The sequence below is a fragment of the Anas acuta genome, chromosome 4, assembly GCF_963932015.1.
Source record: "Anas acuta chromosome 4, bAnaAcu1.1, whole genome shotgun sequence".
NCBI lineage: Eukaryota > Metazoa > Chordata > Aves > Anseriformes > Anatidae > Anas > Anas acuta.
The window spans coordinates 10,368,787-10,387,246 of NC_088982.1; the positions used below are offsets into that span (position 1 = coordinate 10,368,787).

The 18,460-nt window shown below is 50.0% G+C and overlaps 2 protein-coding genes across 2 annotated transcripts; both read left to right on the top strand.

Moving 5' to 3' along the window:
• Nucleotides 1-3,090: 3,090 nt before the first annotated feature.
• Nucleotides 3,091-6,148, top strand: LOC137855552 (homeobox protein HMX1-like). The gene is made up of 2 exons (XM_068679786.1): nucleotides 3,091-3,739; nucleotides 5,440-6,148. The coding sequence occupies exons 1-2, from the start codon at nucleotides 3,490-3,492 to the stop codon at nucleotides 6,018-6,020; spliced, it is 831 nt and encodes a 276-aa protein (XP_068535887.1). The 5' UTR covers nucleotides 3,091-3,489; the 3' UTR covers nucleotides 6,021-6,148.
• A 7,827-nt stretch (nucleotides 6,149-13,975) lies between these two features.
• On the top strand, nucleotides 13,976-16,074 carry LOC137855553 (homeobox protein HMX2-like). Its single transcript, XM_068679787.1, has 2 exons — nucleotides 13,976-14,280; nucleotides 14,631-16,074. Exons 1-2 carry the CDS (start codon nucleotides 14,061-14,063, stop codon nucleotides 15,218-15,220), a joined length of 810 nt encoding a protein of 269 aa, XP_068535888.1. The 5' UTR covers nucleotides 13,976-14,060; the 3' UTR covers nucleotides 15,221-16,074.
• The last annotated feature ends 2,386 nt before the right edge of the window (nucleotides 16,075-18,460 follow it).

An 18,460-nucleotide genomic window follows, 5' to 3' on the forward strand; every position in this document is an offset into this window, starting at 1 on the left:
ACCCCACTGCAGAGCCCCGCGACCCCATTGTAGAGCCCCGAGACCCCACCGCTGTCCCGAGATGCTTTGAGTCAGGGGAGAGAAGCGGAGCCAGGGGGTGGGAAATGAACCCCCCCACACACACGACGGGCAATGCCCTGGGCTCAGGGGACATCTCCCGGACCCCGTTACCTAGGGGGCTGCACCGAAAGGAGTCGGACATGCCATGGACTCCGCCGCTAGGTGCCAGCCGCCTCCGGGGGTCGCCGGTCCCTGCAGACGGGCAGCCGAAATAGGAGCAAGGCCTGCCCGGCCCAAGGGGTCCCTCTGAGAATAAATGACGAAAATTCCATCGCTGGATGCTTTTTTTACACTCCACATAGAGCCCTGCATGGTGGCTGCAGTGAGACATCCAGTAAACATAACCGTGTATTTTGTTTGTTTGTTCGTTTTTTCTTCCTTCTTATCATCATAATAAGCAAAAAGAGTACTCAGCTCAAAGTTTCAGCAGTCGTGCTGCTAGAACTATGCAAAAGGTACACAAATATATCAGCAAGCCTAAAAATTACACCACACACAAACACGTCTGTGCAAGTGTTGTGTTTGCAGGTATAGGGTTGTATACATAATGATTTTGTGTTTCGGGAATATTTCTGAATAAAGATGACTTTTCACAAACACAGTTCAGGATTATTGCACACTAGAAGTTATACATTGTGCTAAAAAGAATGAAGGAAAAAAAAAAAAAACCAAGAGTGAATTAATTCTTATTGATTTTATTATACTTTTTCTAAGTGGAAAGCAAACAATACTACAAAAGTTACATGACTACACTGTAGGAACACTTTAAAAAATACAGGCAGGGGCTACATGCATATTGTTTGCACATTGAATATAAAATGTATAGAAGTAACCGGGGTCCACATTCTTCTTTTTATTCCGGAAAGCACACATATATTTTCTGAGTCTGCCAGTGAAACAGAGCAGACGGTTTATAGATGCGTAAGACATATTGGTCAGACTCATATTTCCTATCTAGTAAAACACACCACGATGGACAAAGCATAAAAGTAATGTTCGCTAGCATCACTCCTGTGCAACAAGTGATAAATGTACTTTTGCTTGGTTTACAGTTTGCCAGTCATTGGTCTCTGCTCAGGTAGTACTGAAACCCGAACACGTCCCTGTACATTCCTGCTTTTCCAGAGTTCACTTCAGAGCTCTGATTGCTTTTTTTTTTTTTTTTTGAGTTTTTGGAAATTGAAAGTTTTTTCTCCTTTCTCTCTCTTTCTTTCTTTCTTTCTTTCTTTCTTTCTTTCTTTCTTTCTTTCTTTCTTTCTTTCTTTCTTTCTTTCTCTCTCTCTCTCTCTCTCTCTCTCTTTCTCTCTTTCTCTCTTTCTCTCTTTCTCTCTCTTTCTCTTTTTCCCCCATTTCTCTCTCTCTCTCTTTCTTTCTTTCCTCTCTTTCTCTCCCCCGCTCCCCACTTTGCCCCTTTCTCCACCTCCCTAGACAGCCCCGACACCCGGTTCCCCCCCGGGCCGGCTCTGGCTGCTCCCCGTCTCCTCGCTGCGGCGGCCAGGTGGCAGCGGGCAGTGCCCGACTGCTCCGCTCCCTAAATCGAGCACGGGAAGGGGTGCTCAGGGGTACTGCAAAGGGGAACAAGGAGGGAAATCCCGCCGGAGGAGGTAGAGTGGAGCCGGGGAGCTGGTGAGCATCGCCTCTGAGTCGTGCCTTTAACCCGCTCAAGCAGTACTCCCAGAAGCAGAGAGCAGTGAGTTGAATAAGTAGTTTTCAGGGCATTTGTATACTCACCCAAACCTTCCCGGTCTCCGACGTGCATTTCGGATCGACAGACTTGTCCCATTTGGTCTCCAGGAAAAAGGCAGCGAGTCACTGTCCTGCCCTGGAGCTCTGCGGGGATGCTGGGGGTCCCTGTCCCGAGCGGGACACATCCGGAAGGCTCGGCAAAAGGAGACAGGCAGGGGGTGGCTTTACGGCTTCCCACGAAGTGGGATTACAATAGCAGCAAGAATCACAAAATCGAAGTGCGGAGAGAGAACGCCGGGAGCGATGGGCTCGGGAGCTGGCAGCGGGCGCGCCCTGGGCAATGGGAGACGGGGATGGAGAACTGTCTTCCTTCTCATAAACTACCGCCTAAATCTAGAGACGTAATATACATATATATACATATATATACATACATATACATGTGCATATAGGATAAGAGTATAGACGTACATACATATAAATATTCATATAAAATAAGTATATCTACATAATACACACATATATAAACATACATATAAAGGTGTATATATTATATATATGTACATAAAGGGAATATTTATATATAGAAAGAGAAAGGTTGAATGGCACTAACCGTGCTATGAAGAGCAAGGCGGCCTCGGGAGATGAAGGCCGCCCTCCCTCCAATGCCGCCGGCCTCTTGGCCACTTGGGCACCCTGGGGGCAGACGCTCCCTGGGTGCTCCCCGATCCCAGTGCTCCGTATGGGGGTCCAGGACAGGGGGATCCTGCCCGCTCCGCCGGGAGCCCACGGCGGTGGCTGCAGGGCCGCATCTCGTCCGTCCGTCCGTCCGTCCATCCATCCATCCATCCATCCATCCATCCATCCCCGCCGCCGCAGACATGAAAGCTCAGCGGCCGCCGCACTCCGAAGGGGGGGAGGGGGGGGAGGAGGGGGGCTAATTATTATTAATGATATTAATATAACCGAGGTGCCTGCAGAGCCGATTGGCTGCGTGGGCTGCCCTCCGAGCCCGCTGCATCCAATGGCAAGGCAAAGACGTGAGGTGGCCAAGCCTCCCCCCGGCTGTTCCCCGTACGCCAGGGCCGGCCCTGCCGCTCCCCCCGCTCCGGGATTTGCTCCCTAATTGACCTAAATAAGCAGCTCGTGAGTGGCAGCCCCGGGGCGGCGCACGCACACGCGGGCACACACACACACACACACACACACACACACACACATACACACGCACGCACACCCAAACGCACCCGCACAGGCAGAGCCCGGCCTCGGCCCCGCCGAGCTCCGCGCCAGCCATCGCGCTGCGCGCCCCCGCGGAGATCCCATTTGCCTCCGCGCTCCTCCAATCGCAGGATCCCCCCCCTCGCCGTGCACGGCGTTTAACTCGCATGACATTTTTATTTCGTTATTATCGTTTTCGCGCAGAATCTGGCGCCTCCGATGGGTTGTCGGCTTGTTTTTTTTTTTTTTTTTTTTTTCTCCTTCCCCGTTCCCTTCCCCTCCTCCCCCTTCCCCCTCCCCTCCTAGCTCGCAGGAAATGATGGCAAACCGCGATCTGAAATGATTACTCCGGAAAAAAAACCTTTTATACCAGGAGAGCATCCACGGGGCTAAGCAGAGGCAGGAGGCGGCGGCGGGGCAGCGGGGAGCCGAGGAGCCAGCCTCCCGCGGAGCCGGGGACACCCCCCCCCCCGTCCCCGTCCCCGTCCCCTTCCCCGTCCCTCCCTCAGCTCCTCTCCGACGATGCCGGACGAAGCGACGGAAAACTCGGGCTCCACCTCCGCCCGCGTCTCGTCCTTCTTCATCGAGGACCTGCTGGGCACCGAGGGCGCTGCGGGCGGCGGGGCGAGGAGGGCGACTGCGGGCGGAGGTGGCCGTGGGGCTCCGCGCTCCCCGCTGCGCCTCGGAGCCTCGGGCTGCCCGCTCCGCGACGCCGCCGTCGGCTGGTACCGCCGGGCGCACGCCGCCTTCCTGGGCTGCGCCAGCCCCGACAGTAAGTTACTTTTCCCTGCTAACCCCTTCCCACCGGGCCCTGATGGGTTTGGGGTAGCCGCTTCCCAAGGCGGGCCGGTGCCGCCGCGGTCCCCGGGGAAATGGGAGAGGGGGGTGCCGCCGGAGAGCTCCTCGCAGCCCTCTCGCCCTGCATCTCTCCGGGTTCGGGCTCCTGGTGTAAATTTCCGGAAATGCTCACAGTGTGGCAGGCACCTGGAGCCTTCTCCCCGCCTGCTTCTTGCCCCAAAATGTAAACAGTTGGGGTTGTTTGCTCGCTTGGATTTTTTTTTTTCTCTCTCTCTCTCTCTTTTTTTTTTTTTCCCTACCATTTTTTTTCATTATTATTTTTTTTTTTTTCTAAGAGGGATGTCTTGCTCTTTCAGACTCCCCTGAAAGCCGGGGACACGGTCCCTATCAGAGTAGCAAAGAATTTGGGACCCCCAAAGGGCAGCTGGGGGCCCCGCTGCCCTTTCCCGCAGCCCCGGCCCCGCTGCTCTCCGCGGACAGTGCAGCTCTGCACAGCGCGGCCTGGCACCTCTGGAGAAAAAGCCCCGATTCCCCGGGCACAAATTAACATCTGAAAAAGTTTATGGGCTGCGATCAGTGGTTATTTTTATCCTGATAGAAAAAATATTGTCCCTCGGCGCAACTCTTTGATTCTGTACGAGCCTGTAGAGTTCACACGATTACTCAGTGAGCAGAAGAGGCGTGATTTATAACCCAAAGAGTTTCTTTTTACAGTGATGGGTTTATTGATATTTTTAATTTATCTCAAAAGTACGCCTAAAAGTAGAAAATGACTACCAAAACAACTGTTTTGTCTTCCTGGCTTGATTTTCTTTTATTTTTTTCCCTCTGTTCTATAAATACTAGGATATTTTTTCCCCTTTAAAATGCAATTCGAAAACACAGTGTTGGAAACGACGGAGACATGCTGGAAGGCAATGTCCCGATATTGGAGTAGCTGACCCGAATGATTTGGTTTATCTAGTTGAGAATATTAAGAGCGAAAATATTTATTTCCCCCCTCCCTTTATATACACACACGCACTAATATGCTTGCCCCACTATACACACACCCCAGTTTACTTACATACGTACTTGTAAATATATGTGTGCATGTGTGTGAATAGATTTGTGTATGTATGCATGTGCATATAAATATATACATGCACATGTGTTTATAAGTGTATGTCTCTATTATAAAAATATTTATATACTTATGTACATATGTACAAGTGTATATATGCTTACATATATATGCTGGTATTCATGTGTACAAAACATAAAGTACATGTATGTTACATATATATATTTGAATTTGCATAGGTATGTGTGTACACGTAGATATGTTATTATATCTTATCACACCTATACACACGTAGATATACATATACACATATACGTGCATGACCATGTCCGTATATGCGTATATATGCACGAGATGTAACTTATGGGTTTGTGCAGGACTGTGTGCACACATCCTCACGGCTGCCGGGAGGGTACGGCAGGACCATATAGCAGGCCATATAGAAACCCAGGGCCGGGCTCCCCGGCATCGCCCTTCCCGCGGCCTTTTCCCTTCCCCTCCCGGTGACCCGGGCAGGGGCAGGCGCAGCCTCTGGGCTCTCCCCATCCCCATCAGGGGCAATGCCCGGAGCGGGCCGCCCCCCCCAGCTCTGTCTGTGCCTCTCTCCGCAGCCAGCGACCGGGACTCGCCCGAGCTGCCCGAGGAGCCGGCGGAGCCGGCGGGTGGCGGCGGCGGGCGGGCGGCGGCGGTGCGGGGCCCCTCGGGAGGGCGACCGGGCCCCGGAGGCCGTGAGGAAGAGGAGGAGCGAGGCGAGGAGCCGGGCGAGCCTGAGCAGCGAGCGGCCGGCCGCAAGAAGAAGACGCGCACAGTGTTCAGCCGCAGCCAGGTCTTCCAGCTGGAGTCCACCTTCGACGTGAAGCGCTACCTGAGCAGCTCGGAGAGGGCCGGGCTGGCAGCCTCGCTGCACCTCACCGAGACCCAGGTGAAGATCTGGTTCCAGAACCGGCGCAACAAGTGGAAGAGGCAGCTGGCCGCCGACCTGGAGGCGGCCAACCTCTCCCACGCCGCCCAAAGGATAGTGCGGGTCCCCATTTTGTACCACGAGAACTCGCCGGCCAGCGCCTTGGGTTTCACCCTGCCCCACATGTCGCCCCCCTTGGTGGGCTTCTCCAGCGGCGTCAGCTACCCCCTGGGCACCTTCCCCGCCGCCTCCCTCCCCTTCCTACGGTCGCAGATGACAGGACTCGTTTGAGCGCCCACCTGTGCCAGGACCGCGGCCCCTTCGCCCCAGCCCCCGGCTTCCAGCTCCACCCCCCACCCCCGTATCATCCCCAGACTTTTTTCTTTCCACTTCCACGTTTCTCGATTTACCGCTTTGGGACATTTATTTTATTTTTTTTTTTTTTAACGTGCAATAAACTCACCGCTGGGGTTAACTCGGAACGACGCGCGGCCGCCGGACACAACCGAGGGGACACCGGGGACCCCCGGCCATGAGCCGGGAGCCACTCGGCGGGGCCCCCCCGCGCCAAGCATCCAAAGAAAACTCGGACTCGGCCCCGGGGGGACACAGACCGGCGTTTTTCGGGGGGGCAGCAGCCCCCTAATTCTCCCCCCCCCCGAGCGTCAGACGAATGTACGGAACTGCCAGGGCCGGGGGCTCTTCCCGGCCCCGCGGTCCCCACCCCAAAAGACGGCGAAGCCTCGGGGCCCCCACCGCGGCCACGGGACCCTCAGCAGCTTCTCCAGGGCCCTTTGTTTTAGCCACTTAATTCCTACAGACACCCAACCCTCCCCAACCCTCCCCCCCCCTCCCCCCAATTGTTACTCTAATTTTCATACGATCAATACCCAAGCATGTGTTGGTGCCTCCCCTGGTCCTTCTCGGTGCAGGCTTTTTGATTTCCAACAACTTGAAGGCAAATTACTCGAGTGAATTCGCCCCACTGAAGTCAGAGCTGTGAGGATTTGGTTTCTTTATTTCCATTTTATTTCCCCGATAAACTATCCGCTAAAAATATGCGGTGGAAAAAATATTAATAATAATAAGTGAACATTACTGTGTTTTATTAGCTGGATTTGACTCTTATTTGGGTCTCCTGAGGAGGCTGAGGAAAATGCACCTCAGCTTTTTCCGTCTCTTAGGGGGTCGGTTTGTAATCGATTAACAGTTCGCACTGGCAGTTTAAAACAGAGAAAAATAATCAGATGGCGACAGACTGGGGAGTTGTACGGCTAGTTATGCAAGCTAAACTGTAATGTGATATTATATGAAGTATTATGCATGCCGAGCTATTTTTCCTTTAATAACTGTTTTTGTTTCTCACTCTCTACTCACTGCTAAAATTAACATCGGGTTATTGTTTCCAAAGGTTTTATTTTTTTTTTCTTAATATTAAGGGGAAAATGACTTTATAAAACTCAGCCTTGAGCTCAGACAAGGTCAAGCTTTGATCCTACGTTTTAGGGCATAATCAGGTGTAATTTAACTGACCAGCTCGCAACACTCGGTGTCCCCGTGGCAAAAAACGGGTCCATGGGTCTGTTGGGGTACGTGCATGCAGACCGGTCCCGGTGAAGGAAGAAAGATCTAATTCTTACTGTTTCCTACACTTTACGTTATGTTCGGAGCGATCTCACGCTTTCGTGCTATGAAATCGATCGGCGAGATGCGGCGGAGCTTCAGCTTTGGTACGAAACCCAAGAAGAAGGCTCAGGGGCGGATTACAACCTCTCCACTGCTTTTTTTTTTTTTTTTTTTTTTTTTTTTCCCTCTCTTTGGCCTGAAACACGGCTCTGGGCATCATGCACAATTGAAGTCAGGACTCTGAAAACTTCAAAACCACTCGAGAAGTAAAATAATAATAGTAATAGATGCGTATTGTGGGTTCCTGAGGAAAGCGTTAACTTGCCGGTATGCTCGTTTCGACTCGAGCCTCGGGTTTGGGAGCTTTTTTTTTTTTTTTTTTTTCCACTGCTCTGAAATTTCTCTTCTCGCTCCGGGAGGGCTTTTCCAGCTGTTTGCTTGGCGTAGCCGGGAAACTCCCGTTTTTTGGGGAGAAAACTTCTGTTGATCTGATCCAGGAAAGGGGAAGGGGGATAGGGAACGGCGGGGTGGGGGTCCCGAAGCCCCCGGTGGGACTCGGGGGGATTTCAGCCTTTTAATGAGCAGAGGGGGCGGCTTTGGGCGACGTCGCTTCCTCTGGGCTCACCGCTTGGCTTGGTACCGTTCAGAGCCTGACTATGCCTGGAGGAAAACAGCCAGAGCCTTTCCCCATCCTATCCAGCTCCCCAGCTCTCCCAGCGTTACCTGCTGGAGCAAAATCCTGACTCCCTACGGTCATATCAGAGTAGATTGTAATCCAACGGGAAACTGAACATGCCTGCCACTTTCCACATGCCTTTTCTTTGGAGTAACATATGAGATTATTATACTTCTGATTCTACTAAATATTATTTTCTTGAAGTTAAGGAACTGGCAGGGCTAAATGATCAATCGGATTTTTAAAATGTGTTTTGACATTAGTTTGTTTGTTTTTTAAAGACGTGCTAATTATATCAATAAACAGATTTTTTTTTCATACACTGTATTTGTAACTTATGACCATAGTAAAATATTAAAAGGTGCAAGATGTGAGTTCTTCTAAGAAAAAAATGCTTACTTATGCCTTATTCTGTACCTGCAGGAAGTGCTTTATTAAAAATATGTACTGAAAGTAGGAACATAAACACCTCAGGTTTCTTTACCTAGTCGATTTTTAACGACTCTTTTCATTGTACCTGATGGCAAGAAAATTGCAGGATCTACAGAAACAGCTAGCAGAAGACGTGGTCACTGACGAATATACATTGGCAACATTGGCAATTTCAAAGCAGGCAAAAAAAGCCTAACCTCAAATTACGAGAACAGATTCCTCGCAGTTTTATTCCCTCTGTATATCTCTATTAAACAAATCAAAGAGGTAAGAGTCACTCTTTGTGCTTCTTCTGCAAACAGAACACTATAAGAAATATGTTGGCAGACTATAAAGCCCAAAGTAGTTTCACAATGGCTGTTTGCGACATATAGAGACATACGTTGCTGTTTTATAGATCAAAGCAACCTCAGAATAGCTTTAAAATAAATCCAGTTATACTACAGATGTAATATTATTATGCAGCATAAATCCTTGTCTGTTGACATTTATTTAATGAATGTTGCTACAACAGCTTAGCTAGATGGCACTCCAGAGGCGAGGCTAAGGAAAACCTTGCCAGACTACTCACAAAGATAACTTCTGCTTATTGGAAGCTAATAAAAATAATTAGTGAAGAGGTGATCTTTTAACTTTCTTTTTTTTTTTAAGCAAACAAAAAAAAAATCAAAATACTGTACGAACTGCCCCCCTGAAATAAACTAGTTTAGCTGCTCTAAGATGTTATTATTAATTACACTTTAAATGAAAGCGATCAATATGCTGCAAAGCACCTTGTTACAAGGCTGCTTTGCAAATGGTACAGTGCTCACCGGCTTAAGATGGCCTATAACTTTTCTCCTAGGCAGGGGTCTAAAATATTCATGCAAATCAATACTTAATAAATCTCATAGGTGCGCCCTGGCTCCACTGTTGAACAATATATTTGAATCGATTTTTTTTCCCCCCTTTCTTTTATACTGCATTATCTTGGAAGAGACTGTCTCTACCCCCTGCGAACACGTCAGCCTGGCGGGGTGCGCACGCCGCGTCGCGCCATCGATCGGGGCCTCGCTGCAGACTGCAACGCCCTGGCAGGATTAGTGCTCTCTGCCTTGAATTAGATCCAGGCAATTTTCTTGTATTTCTCATCCCATTCCCAATGAATGCTACTTTACGACGGACTTCTTAATGCTTCATTTAACTATTCTGAGGTTCTCAACTCTTCTTAGCGATCCTATGTTTTAATTTCTGTGTACGGAGATGCATGAACATCTGTGCATGTATTATGAAAATCTGGACTTGTGATGAGAATGTCAAACTTTTATTTTATTTATTTATTACTTTTTTTTTTTTCTTTTCTGTTTTTTGCTTTGCTTTGCTCTTCTTTGCTTTTTCTTGTCTTCTACTCCTAGTTCTTTTCTTCTACTACCAGTTCTGCTTTCTTCTTGGTTCTTCTCCATTCTTCTCTGTTCTACTTTCTTCTCTATTTTACCTTCCTCTCTATTGTCCTTTTTCTTCTTATCTGCCTATCTATCTACTTATCTATCTATCTATCTATCTATCTATCATCTGTCTATCTCTTTCCTCTTCTTTTTCTCCATCTTCTTCCTCTTCTGTCTATTCTCTCTCCCTTCTGTCTTTGGCAACCCTAGTCTATTGAACACCTGGGACTTACCTACGTTATTCAGAAATCCCCTCTAGAATTTTACTGCACAACTCTCGTATCAAGTGCAGAGGTTGCAGGAAGACGATTTAACCGAGGACTTTAAACTGACCTAACAAAAGATTTCCAAAAGGGATGCGGCAGGGCCCCATCCTGCCCGTGTCCTGCACCTCGGGAGTGAAGGAATCGGCCTGGTACACCTAGCTGCCCCCCGCCAAAAGCCTGTTTATGCGTGACAGTTGTAGCTGCCTTCCTACGGGAAACCCTTTTCTGCCCCGTCCCTCCCAGTCCCTTTACCTGGCATAGGCGGGCGATGGCCCTGTACTTGGGGGCGGAGGTGGGGGGGTTGTACCCTCGAATTTCAGCCGCGGGGTGGAGGAGAAGGACATCACGATAGTAATCGGCAATTAATACCCAGCGAGTGCTGAACTGCAAGGTCGGGTTTATTTGAGGGACCTGCAGCACTATCCCAAAGCCACCGTTTATTTATTTATTTATTTTTATTCCGTTTTACTTTTCTTTTTTCTTTTTCTTTTTTTTTCTTTTCTTTTTTTTTTTTTTTTTAATGAAATTTTTATTTTCAGGCAGCTCTTTTGGTTTGGATCTTCTACCCCCTGCTGTGTACCGGGAGAGGAGTGGGGACTTAAGTCCTTAAGGACTGCTTCGAAGTCCTGGTGCGGCCGTACTTATTTGCAAGGGGATGTGAAATCCAGATAGGGCCTATTTTATCCTCCAGCACACCGGGGGGTGAAACAATCCCGATTCCGTAAACCAAGCAAAACCGGACCCTTTCGCTTTTCTGTAGAATCTAATCAGATTTCGTGTCAGTGACTTTTAGTTTCAGATTTTTTTTTCCTTCTCTGAGCTGAAGTGGAAATAAAGATATGCATACTGTCTGGTTTCTCGTAAAAAGCTTTCCCAGGTAAAAGGTTTCCATTCAGCTTGACGTGAGTTGCTAGTACAGGAATATATTATTCAAAGATAAAGACCTGCTCTCCTGCGCTGTCGCTGCCCGTTAGCGGACTCCCTGGCACGACATGTCGCAGACGACAGGATCGCTCCGAGATACAGCGCAGATGAAGAGCAGGATTTAAAAGTACCGCTAGCAGAAAATCTCTGTAGGAAAATCTCTAAAAAAAAAAATTACTGTAGGAAAAACTTGTTTTGTTTTGTTTTGTTTGTTTGTTTGTTTTGTTTATTTGTTTTTTGTCGGAGTGGCTGTGCGCCTTGTCCGTCGGCCTTTTGTGGCTGAGGCAGGGAATTGCGTGGTGCGGAGTGGAGAGTTGGCCAAAATCTCCCCTCCAAACACCTCCAGCGTTTGCCCCAGGCTTTCCCCACGACCAAAGAGCCAATGACTTGGAAAAAAGTCTGTGACTTTTGGCAAGGTCTCTCGCCCAGCCGTCCCGTGGGACACTTTTTTTCCCCCTCGGCTGCCCCGAGCAGGTCCGCGGGGGCTCCTCCGAGCTCCCCGAGGCAGCAGCCTCTGTGTCCCCCCAGCCTCCGCCGGAGGCCACTTGGCGGTCTGCAGGATTGCAACCTGTCGGCTTGCGGAACCCACACTTTACTCCCCTCTGAAGATGAGGGAGACTCTAAGAGAGGGCGTGAGGTACGGATCTGGCTTGGAGGACCCGCTGCGGGGGGGCAGCGGTCGCCCCCATCCTCTTGTTACCAATGAGTTGCCAAAAAGCCTGGGGAGCTGCGGGGCTGCGCTGCATTCCCTCCCCGCGCACAGCTTGCCAGGGAAAAAGCGTTTCTGTAGGGCGGCCAAATGGGGCTGGGAAAGGAGGCAGACCTCTCCCGACGGGGTGCTACTGGGACTGGGTCTGTGTCTGCCAGGGCTGGCCTTGAGCTGCTCGTAGGGGGCGCAGGGGGCCGCAGTGTAATAAAACGAGTAGGCAAAGCTTATGGAGCTTATGTCTCCTTCTTCAGTTTCCTTCTAATTTTCTGCCTTCTTCAAATTGTCCTTTTTATTCCAAGAAAATGTCTTTTAGGAAAACACACTGAGAAGTCGATACATTTGTTCTTTTGTGTGGATTTTTTTTTTTTTCGCGACTAAGAGGGAAATAGTTTGCAGCAAAGACAGATGTGAGCACCTGGGACGTGGCTACCTTGCCCCTTTCCAGGCAGAGGGAAAGGAGGCCGGGACAGCAGCGCAGGGACTCGGACCGACCCGATCTGGCATCCAAGTGCTCCACTCTCCGAGTTGTGCCAGCTGACACGGAATAATGTAATTTATCTTCTCAGCTTCTTCCCATTTCGCACCACTCCTCCCTTCCCTCTCTCTGTCGCTCTCCCTTAACAGGACGTTTCGCCCCACCAGAACCGCCAGCTTGTACAGGAGATTGCAAGACAAATACAATGACTTTGGGCGTTTGGCCAATGACCGTGTTAATGGAAGACGGGACGTTTTATATTTTTTTCGCCTGGTGGAAAAAATACAGCTCTCCAGCAGACGGCTGCATTAAAATCTGAGTGCATTTATAAAGCGAAACAAAATTTCATGAAAAAGAGCTGAAACCCGCTCTCCCAAGAACCACTGCTTTAAAGATTAACACAGTCCAAAGCCTTAAAAGATGTCCTGATTTTAGCTCACGGAATCTTCTGCATCACAATATTTAAGAGCCTGTCAGCACTTCTATTGTCAACTCTTTTTCAAGGGCTTCTCGCTTGCCCTCAGCACTTTTCGTGGTGGAAACATCGAGACTCGGACTAAAAGGCCTCCTAAAAGCCGGTTACAAACATTCGCCGGGCTTTACAAAGGGGCTCAGGGAAGGAAAGGGTTCCCTGTGCTCAGCAGCTAGCTGCTAGCTGATGGCGGCCCTTGGGTTGTGTAAACCAGTTTTAAGATATTGCGATGTTGGTAGGTGGTGGAGAGCAAAAGTTCTCCTTACACCACACAAACGTACAAATCTTTCCCCGAGTCCCGAGGAGCATCAGGAGTGCTTGCTCCAATAGCACATTTTCTCCAGCCTCCAAAAGGTGCAGGATCTAGCACAATTTTTAGCTTTCGAAAACTACAGAAGAGTTGTGCAGATCTGCGGGGTGGTTTTCGGGGTGACCTTCACACGGGGCTCCTCGGAAGGAAAGGGGCTCCCTTTCTCGTCTATGACCCCGAGAAGCTGCAGTGATTTCCCCCTGCGCATCCATTGCTCCCTTCCCTGTCCATTACTCCTTTCTACTCTTCCTCCCTCTTCTGCTTCTTAAATCTCCGTTTCATTTTTTTCTCGACTTTATCTCTTTCCCCTCTCCCCTCAGTAAAGGTTCTCACTTGCTGCCTCCTCCCTCGTGATGACCCCCCTCTATCACTCACCCCCTATCATTCTTTTGTCCTCTGTGCAATATTCCCTCTCCACCTCTCTGCCCTCCTTCGTTTCCCAGATCCCCTTCTTTCCCCATCCTGCCTTCCCAGAGACCCGTTTCCTCTCTCTTATTTCCAGCCCTCTCCCCCCATCCCTTTCTTTATCCTCCATCCCAGAGCCCTCCGCCCTACCATCCCACCTCCCCATCGCCCTTTCCCGTGGGCCTGACTCTGCCCCGTCCCTCTAGCAGCGAAAGTCCAGAGCTGGGGGACAGCCAACCCTGCACTGCGCAGGGCCACCCCCTCGGGGCACACCTCATCCACAGTAAAGAAAGAGGCACTTTGGCGTGCTTTCCCCCATCCCCCTCCCCCCCCCCCCCAAAAAAAAATCCTCTTCGCTTCCTTCCAGCTTCTGCTCCTTTCTCTTTTCTTCTCCCTCTCTCCTTCTACCTCTTGCCTTCCTCTCTCCCTCCCCTGCACCACTCCCTCCTCAGTCCTTTGGCTCCCTCTAGCTCCATCCCCTCCCTCCGCCGCCCCGACCCCTCCTTCTCCTCCCCCTCGTCCCCATCCCTCCCTCCACCCCGGCTCCCTCCCTCCGCAGCCAGTCCTGAGGCTCGGCTCGGCTCGGCTCAGCGCGGCTCGGCTCGGCTCGCCATGGTGCAGCTCGGGGGCGGCCGCGGAGCCCTACCACCGGCCCCAGCCGCTCCGCCGGCTTTCAGCATCGACAGCATCCTGCAGCCCGGCCCCCGCCGCCCTGCCCGGGAGCAGGGCAGAGCCCTCTGCGCGCTGCCGGAGGAGGAGGAGGATGATGAGGAGGAAGATGAAGAAGAGGGGCCTGCGGAACGAGACCCGAATAAAGGCTCCAGCGACTCGGGTACACAGCCGGCCGCCCGTGTCGCACGTCGGGTGGCAGCCCGACCCTCAGCCCAGCCCGTCGGGGGATGCCCAGGGGGTCCCAGCGCCGCCGGGCCGGGACCGCGCCCCGGAGGCTCGGGTGGGGCGCGGGCACGGACACGCATACACAGACACACACACAGAGCTTTTAGATGCTGCAGCAGGAGGAGGAGCTCGCCCTCTCTCCCCAATGCTCAGACCCTAGGGGCAGCCAGGCTGTGCATGCATGCGGGGCGGGGGCTCGGGGGGGGTGGCGGCGCGGAGGGCGGGGGGGGCTGATGCTGTGCTTTGCCGTTGCAGGCAGCGTGATGCTGTGCTTTGCCGTTGCAGGCAATGAACCTCGCCGGCTGCGGGCAGAGGGGCCGGGCCTTGGGCTCCGCCCGGGGACCGACGGCATCGTCGTGGTGTCGCCGCTCCCCGCGGAGGGACCGCGCGGCCCCCGGCAGCCGTCGCCGAGGGATGCCGGGGGTTGCGGCGGGGAGAGCGGCAGGTCGCCGGCGGTGGGAGGCAAGAAGAAGACGAGGACCATCTTCTCCAAGAGCCAGGTCTTCCAGCTGGAGTCCACCTTCGACGTGAAGCGCTACCTGAGCAGCGCCGAGCGGGCCGGGCTGGCGGCCGCGCTGCACCTCACCGAGACCCAGGTGAAGATCTGGTTCCAGAACCGGCGCAACAAGCTCAAGAGACAGATGTCGGCCGAGCCCGAGGCTCCGGGGCCGGGGCAAGCAGATCATCCCGGGGAACCGCCACCCCTGGCTGCCTCCGCGGCTGTGTCCCTGCCGACCCTTTACAAGGACAGCACCCTGCTCAGCCGCTGCCTGCTGCCTCTCCCCTTCCCTCTGCTCTACCCGGGCAGCGCCATCCCTTACCTCTGCCTCCCCGGCCCGGGCAAACACTTCAGCTTGCTGGATGGGGACGTATAGCCTCGCCGCCCGGCTCCCCCCCTTCCCGTTGCCGGGGGCGGCACCGATGGTATTTACGCCCCAGCCGTGTCTGTGGGGTGTCCGCCTTCTCCCCGATCCGTGGCAGCTGCCCCCCCTGCCCACGGAGGGGCTGTCCGGGCTCCCCCCCGCATGTCTGTGGGCAGCCCACACATTGTTAGAGCTCTCGCAGGGCTCTTTCTCTGGGCAGGACGGAGGAGAGAACGGAGGTGCCAAAGAAACCGGGCTGTGTTCTGCCTTCCTCCCTCCGAAATTATCCTGTGCCCGGTATTTCAGGGGAGCCGATGCCCTGCCTCGGCCCACGGGGACGGTGTCACCACTCCTGGCCCTGACACCTGGCAGTCCCGGTCAATACAGCCTGCTCAGCGCCGAGGCTGCCATTCGCTCCCCTCTCAGACTCTAATATCCCTCCAATTAAGTTCTCCCAATTTTTGACATTATCAATATATACACACCTTTCTAAATCTGGTTCGCAAACTGTGGCTTCTCAGATTTCACCCCCCCCCCCCAACAAAACAAGCCCTCTTTTTTTTTTTTTTTTTTTTTTTAAAAAACAAAAAAAAAAAAATCTTTTTTTTTTTTTTTGTTAACTCGTTCTCAATTTGTGGCCTGTCTGATGTTTCTGCAGGACAAAACAAGCTCCCTCTCTTACTCCTTGTGCTAACCCTGCTCCCCGAAAGCCCGTGGGATAATTTTATCTGCTCTCCTAGAGTAACAAAATGCTTTTTATCCCCTCCCAATAGATTTCCAAACGCATATGTCTTCTTTTGGTTTCCAAGTTCACACGCTTTATATTCAGAGTTGGGAAATAAAACTTTTCTATCAGAAAGCTGAAATGCATGCCTTTTCAATGCAGTCGCTACTAGGCAGTGTCAAAGAAAAGACGTTTCCTAGACGTTTTCATTTTAAAAATAAACATTAAAATGCAATTGTCGTATTACGAAATTCGACAGTGCGTGCGAAAACGGGCGAATTATCGCGTTTCCAAGTGAGGAAAAAAAAAATGAATAAAAAATAAAAAGATAGGTATTTCATCTGGATAAGCACAGATTTTTCTCCCTTTCCCCACTCTCCTTCCTTGTTTATTTCCGCGGACAAGCAGCCCAGGTGAGCAATGAGCCCCCGTGCAGACGCCTGGGCCAGTCCGGGGCAGCGGTGCCGGCGTAAGCGGGAGTCTTGCGGCTGCTGCTCAAAGCAGTTTTTGGGATTTACTTCCCATCCGGGAAAATGCTGCTGAAGAGACTGTCACCGGGTGCCATGCAGCTGGGGAACCGGTGCCAAGGCTCCATCGAGCCTGCCGAACTCCGGAGTGCAGCGCTGTGCTACTCCGGGGTGGTTATCTCCCGGTCGCGATTTGCAAGCTTTGGTTGACTTTCCCTCTCTCTTTTTAATTAGTCTCGAATTCGTGTCAAAGAGCAGGGTACCCTTGATCTGGAAAGAAAAAAAAAAAAAAAAGAAAGAAAAAAAAGAGAGAAATTATCGAGGCTGTTGATGATAGCGATGAAGCGGACACGTGAGGTGCTGAAGACGCAAGAGGAGCTACCAGCTGCGCTTTGCAGCTCGGGTTTCCCCAAACTGCAGCTCCCAGGAAGGTGCAGGCGATGAGTTAATGGCTTGGGTCCCCTCTTTTCTGATCTATGTAAACTTCAATGCATTCAGATCTTCCGAGTCTGCTAGATCCGTAGCTCAAAACATTTTGGAGACACATTTAAGCTATGTCCTTATTTCCAAGAATGACGTGATATGGCTCGCGTGTGCCTATATATATGCATTGAAAATTGATGATCTATACTGGAACCTTTCTTTAGTTGTTGCTTTTAATATTTCCAGTGTCAATACACGCTTACTTGGTTACTGCCACAAGATTAATCTATACCGATAGAGACAAAATCGGCGTTTCAAAATCCGTGGCAATGACAATTTCAACTGATGCAGTACCTATACAGTAAGATCCCTTTCTTTAATTCTTTAGCAGGTAACTAAAGTTCGGTTAAAGAAAACTGTCCTTCCACTGAACTGCAGCTTCAGATGTGTCTGTGGAAAAAGATAATTATGTAAAAAGTCGCTAATCGGCAATTAATCAATTTTCTCCTAATTTATTAAACCATTTTCATTCCCGCTTTCCCCTCTTTTTTTACCCATTTGCCTCCGAATTATTTCAGCGAGTTTTCAGCATTGCACAGGTGACTGAAGAAAAACACATCCCCAAAACACAGAGCGAGTTTATTTTATAATAAAAAATAATAGAAAGAGATCTTCTGCATGCAGTAGTCCCAGTGCTTAGTCCCATTCCACAACTTTCTGCTGAGTAAAGATTGAGAGATAACTTTGCCATCAGCAAATGCCCGTGTAGCTGGAGAAAATAAATAACCACCCCTTAATATTCATCCAATATCAAGATAAAACTGCTGATACTGAGATCAGTGGGCAAAAATATTAACCATATTGTTGCTACTCAGTGTAACACATCCAGTGGCAAGATAGCTTTCTCTGAAGAAAGCCAAGTTCACAATGTATCAGGATTTCCAGTTGAGCAGTCAATTCTGATCCTACTGAATACTACTGACATTTCTTTCAGACCTTAAAAGATTTGTATTTGCAATTATAAATTGTTCCTTACTAAATCAAGAGATTGCTAACCACCTTGCAGCAGGAGATTAGTACTAACCTATTGACAGAACACTTTTAAACACAAAATGCAGAAAATTAAATAAATCAATCAAACAAACAAAAGAAAACTCTGCAAGAGCTTGTAAAGAGATAAAAATTATTAAATTGATTAGTTGATGGAACTGAGATTTTAACAAGTGTTGTTAAAGTTCACCATGATAACAAGAGAAGTACAGCTGTTAAGAAGCAGCTGGAAGACACAACTTGTTTACATATTGAAGGGATTCTCTATTACAAGTTCTTTGTAACAGCACTGTATGTGTAAAGTGTTGCATTTTATTAATTTTTATGACTATTATTATTTTACATTAGAAAAATAGCTAGAGGCAGTACTTTTGCTGGGAGATCCCTTGCATTAGACATTGTTCATATATAATGATAACCTGGCCCAAAATACTCTATAAACTTAATAGAAAAGAAAGATATGGACCTTCCAAAATAAGGACAGTAAACAAACACAACCTTTCTTAACAGGGAAATGTATTTGAAAAGCAGTTAAATGCATACATATATGTATTTCTTATGAAACAGAACAATATAAGGGCTTAAAAA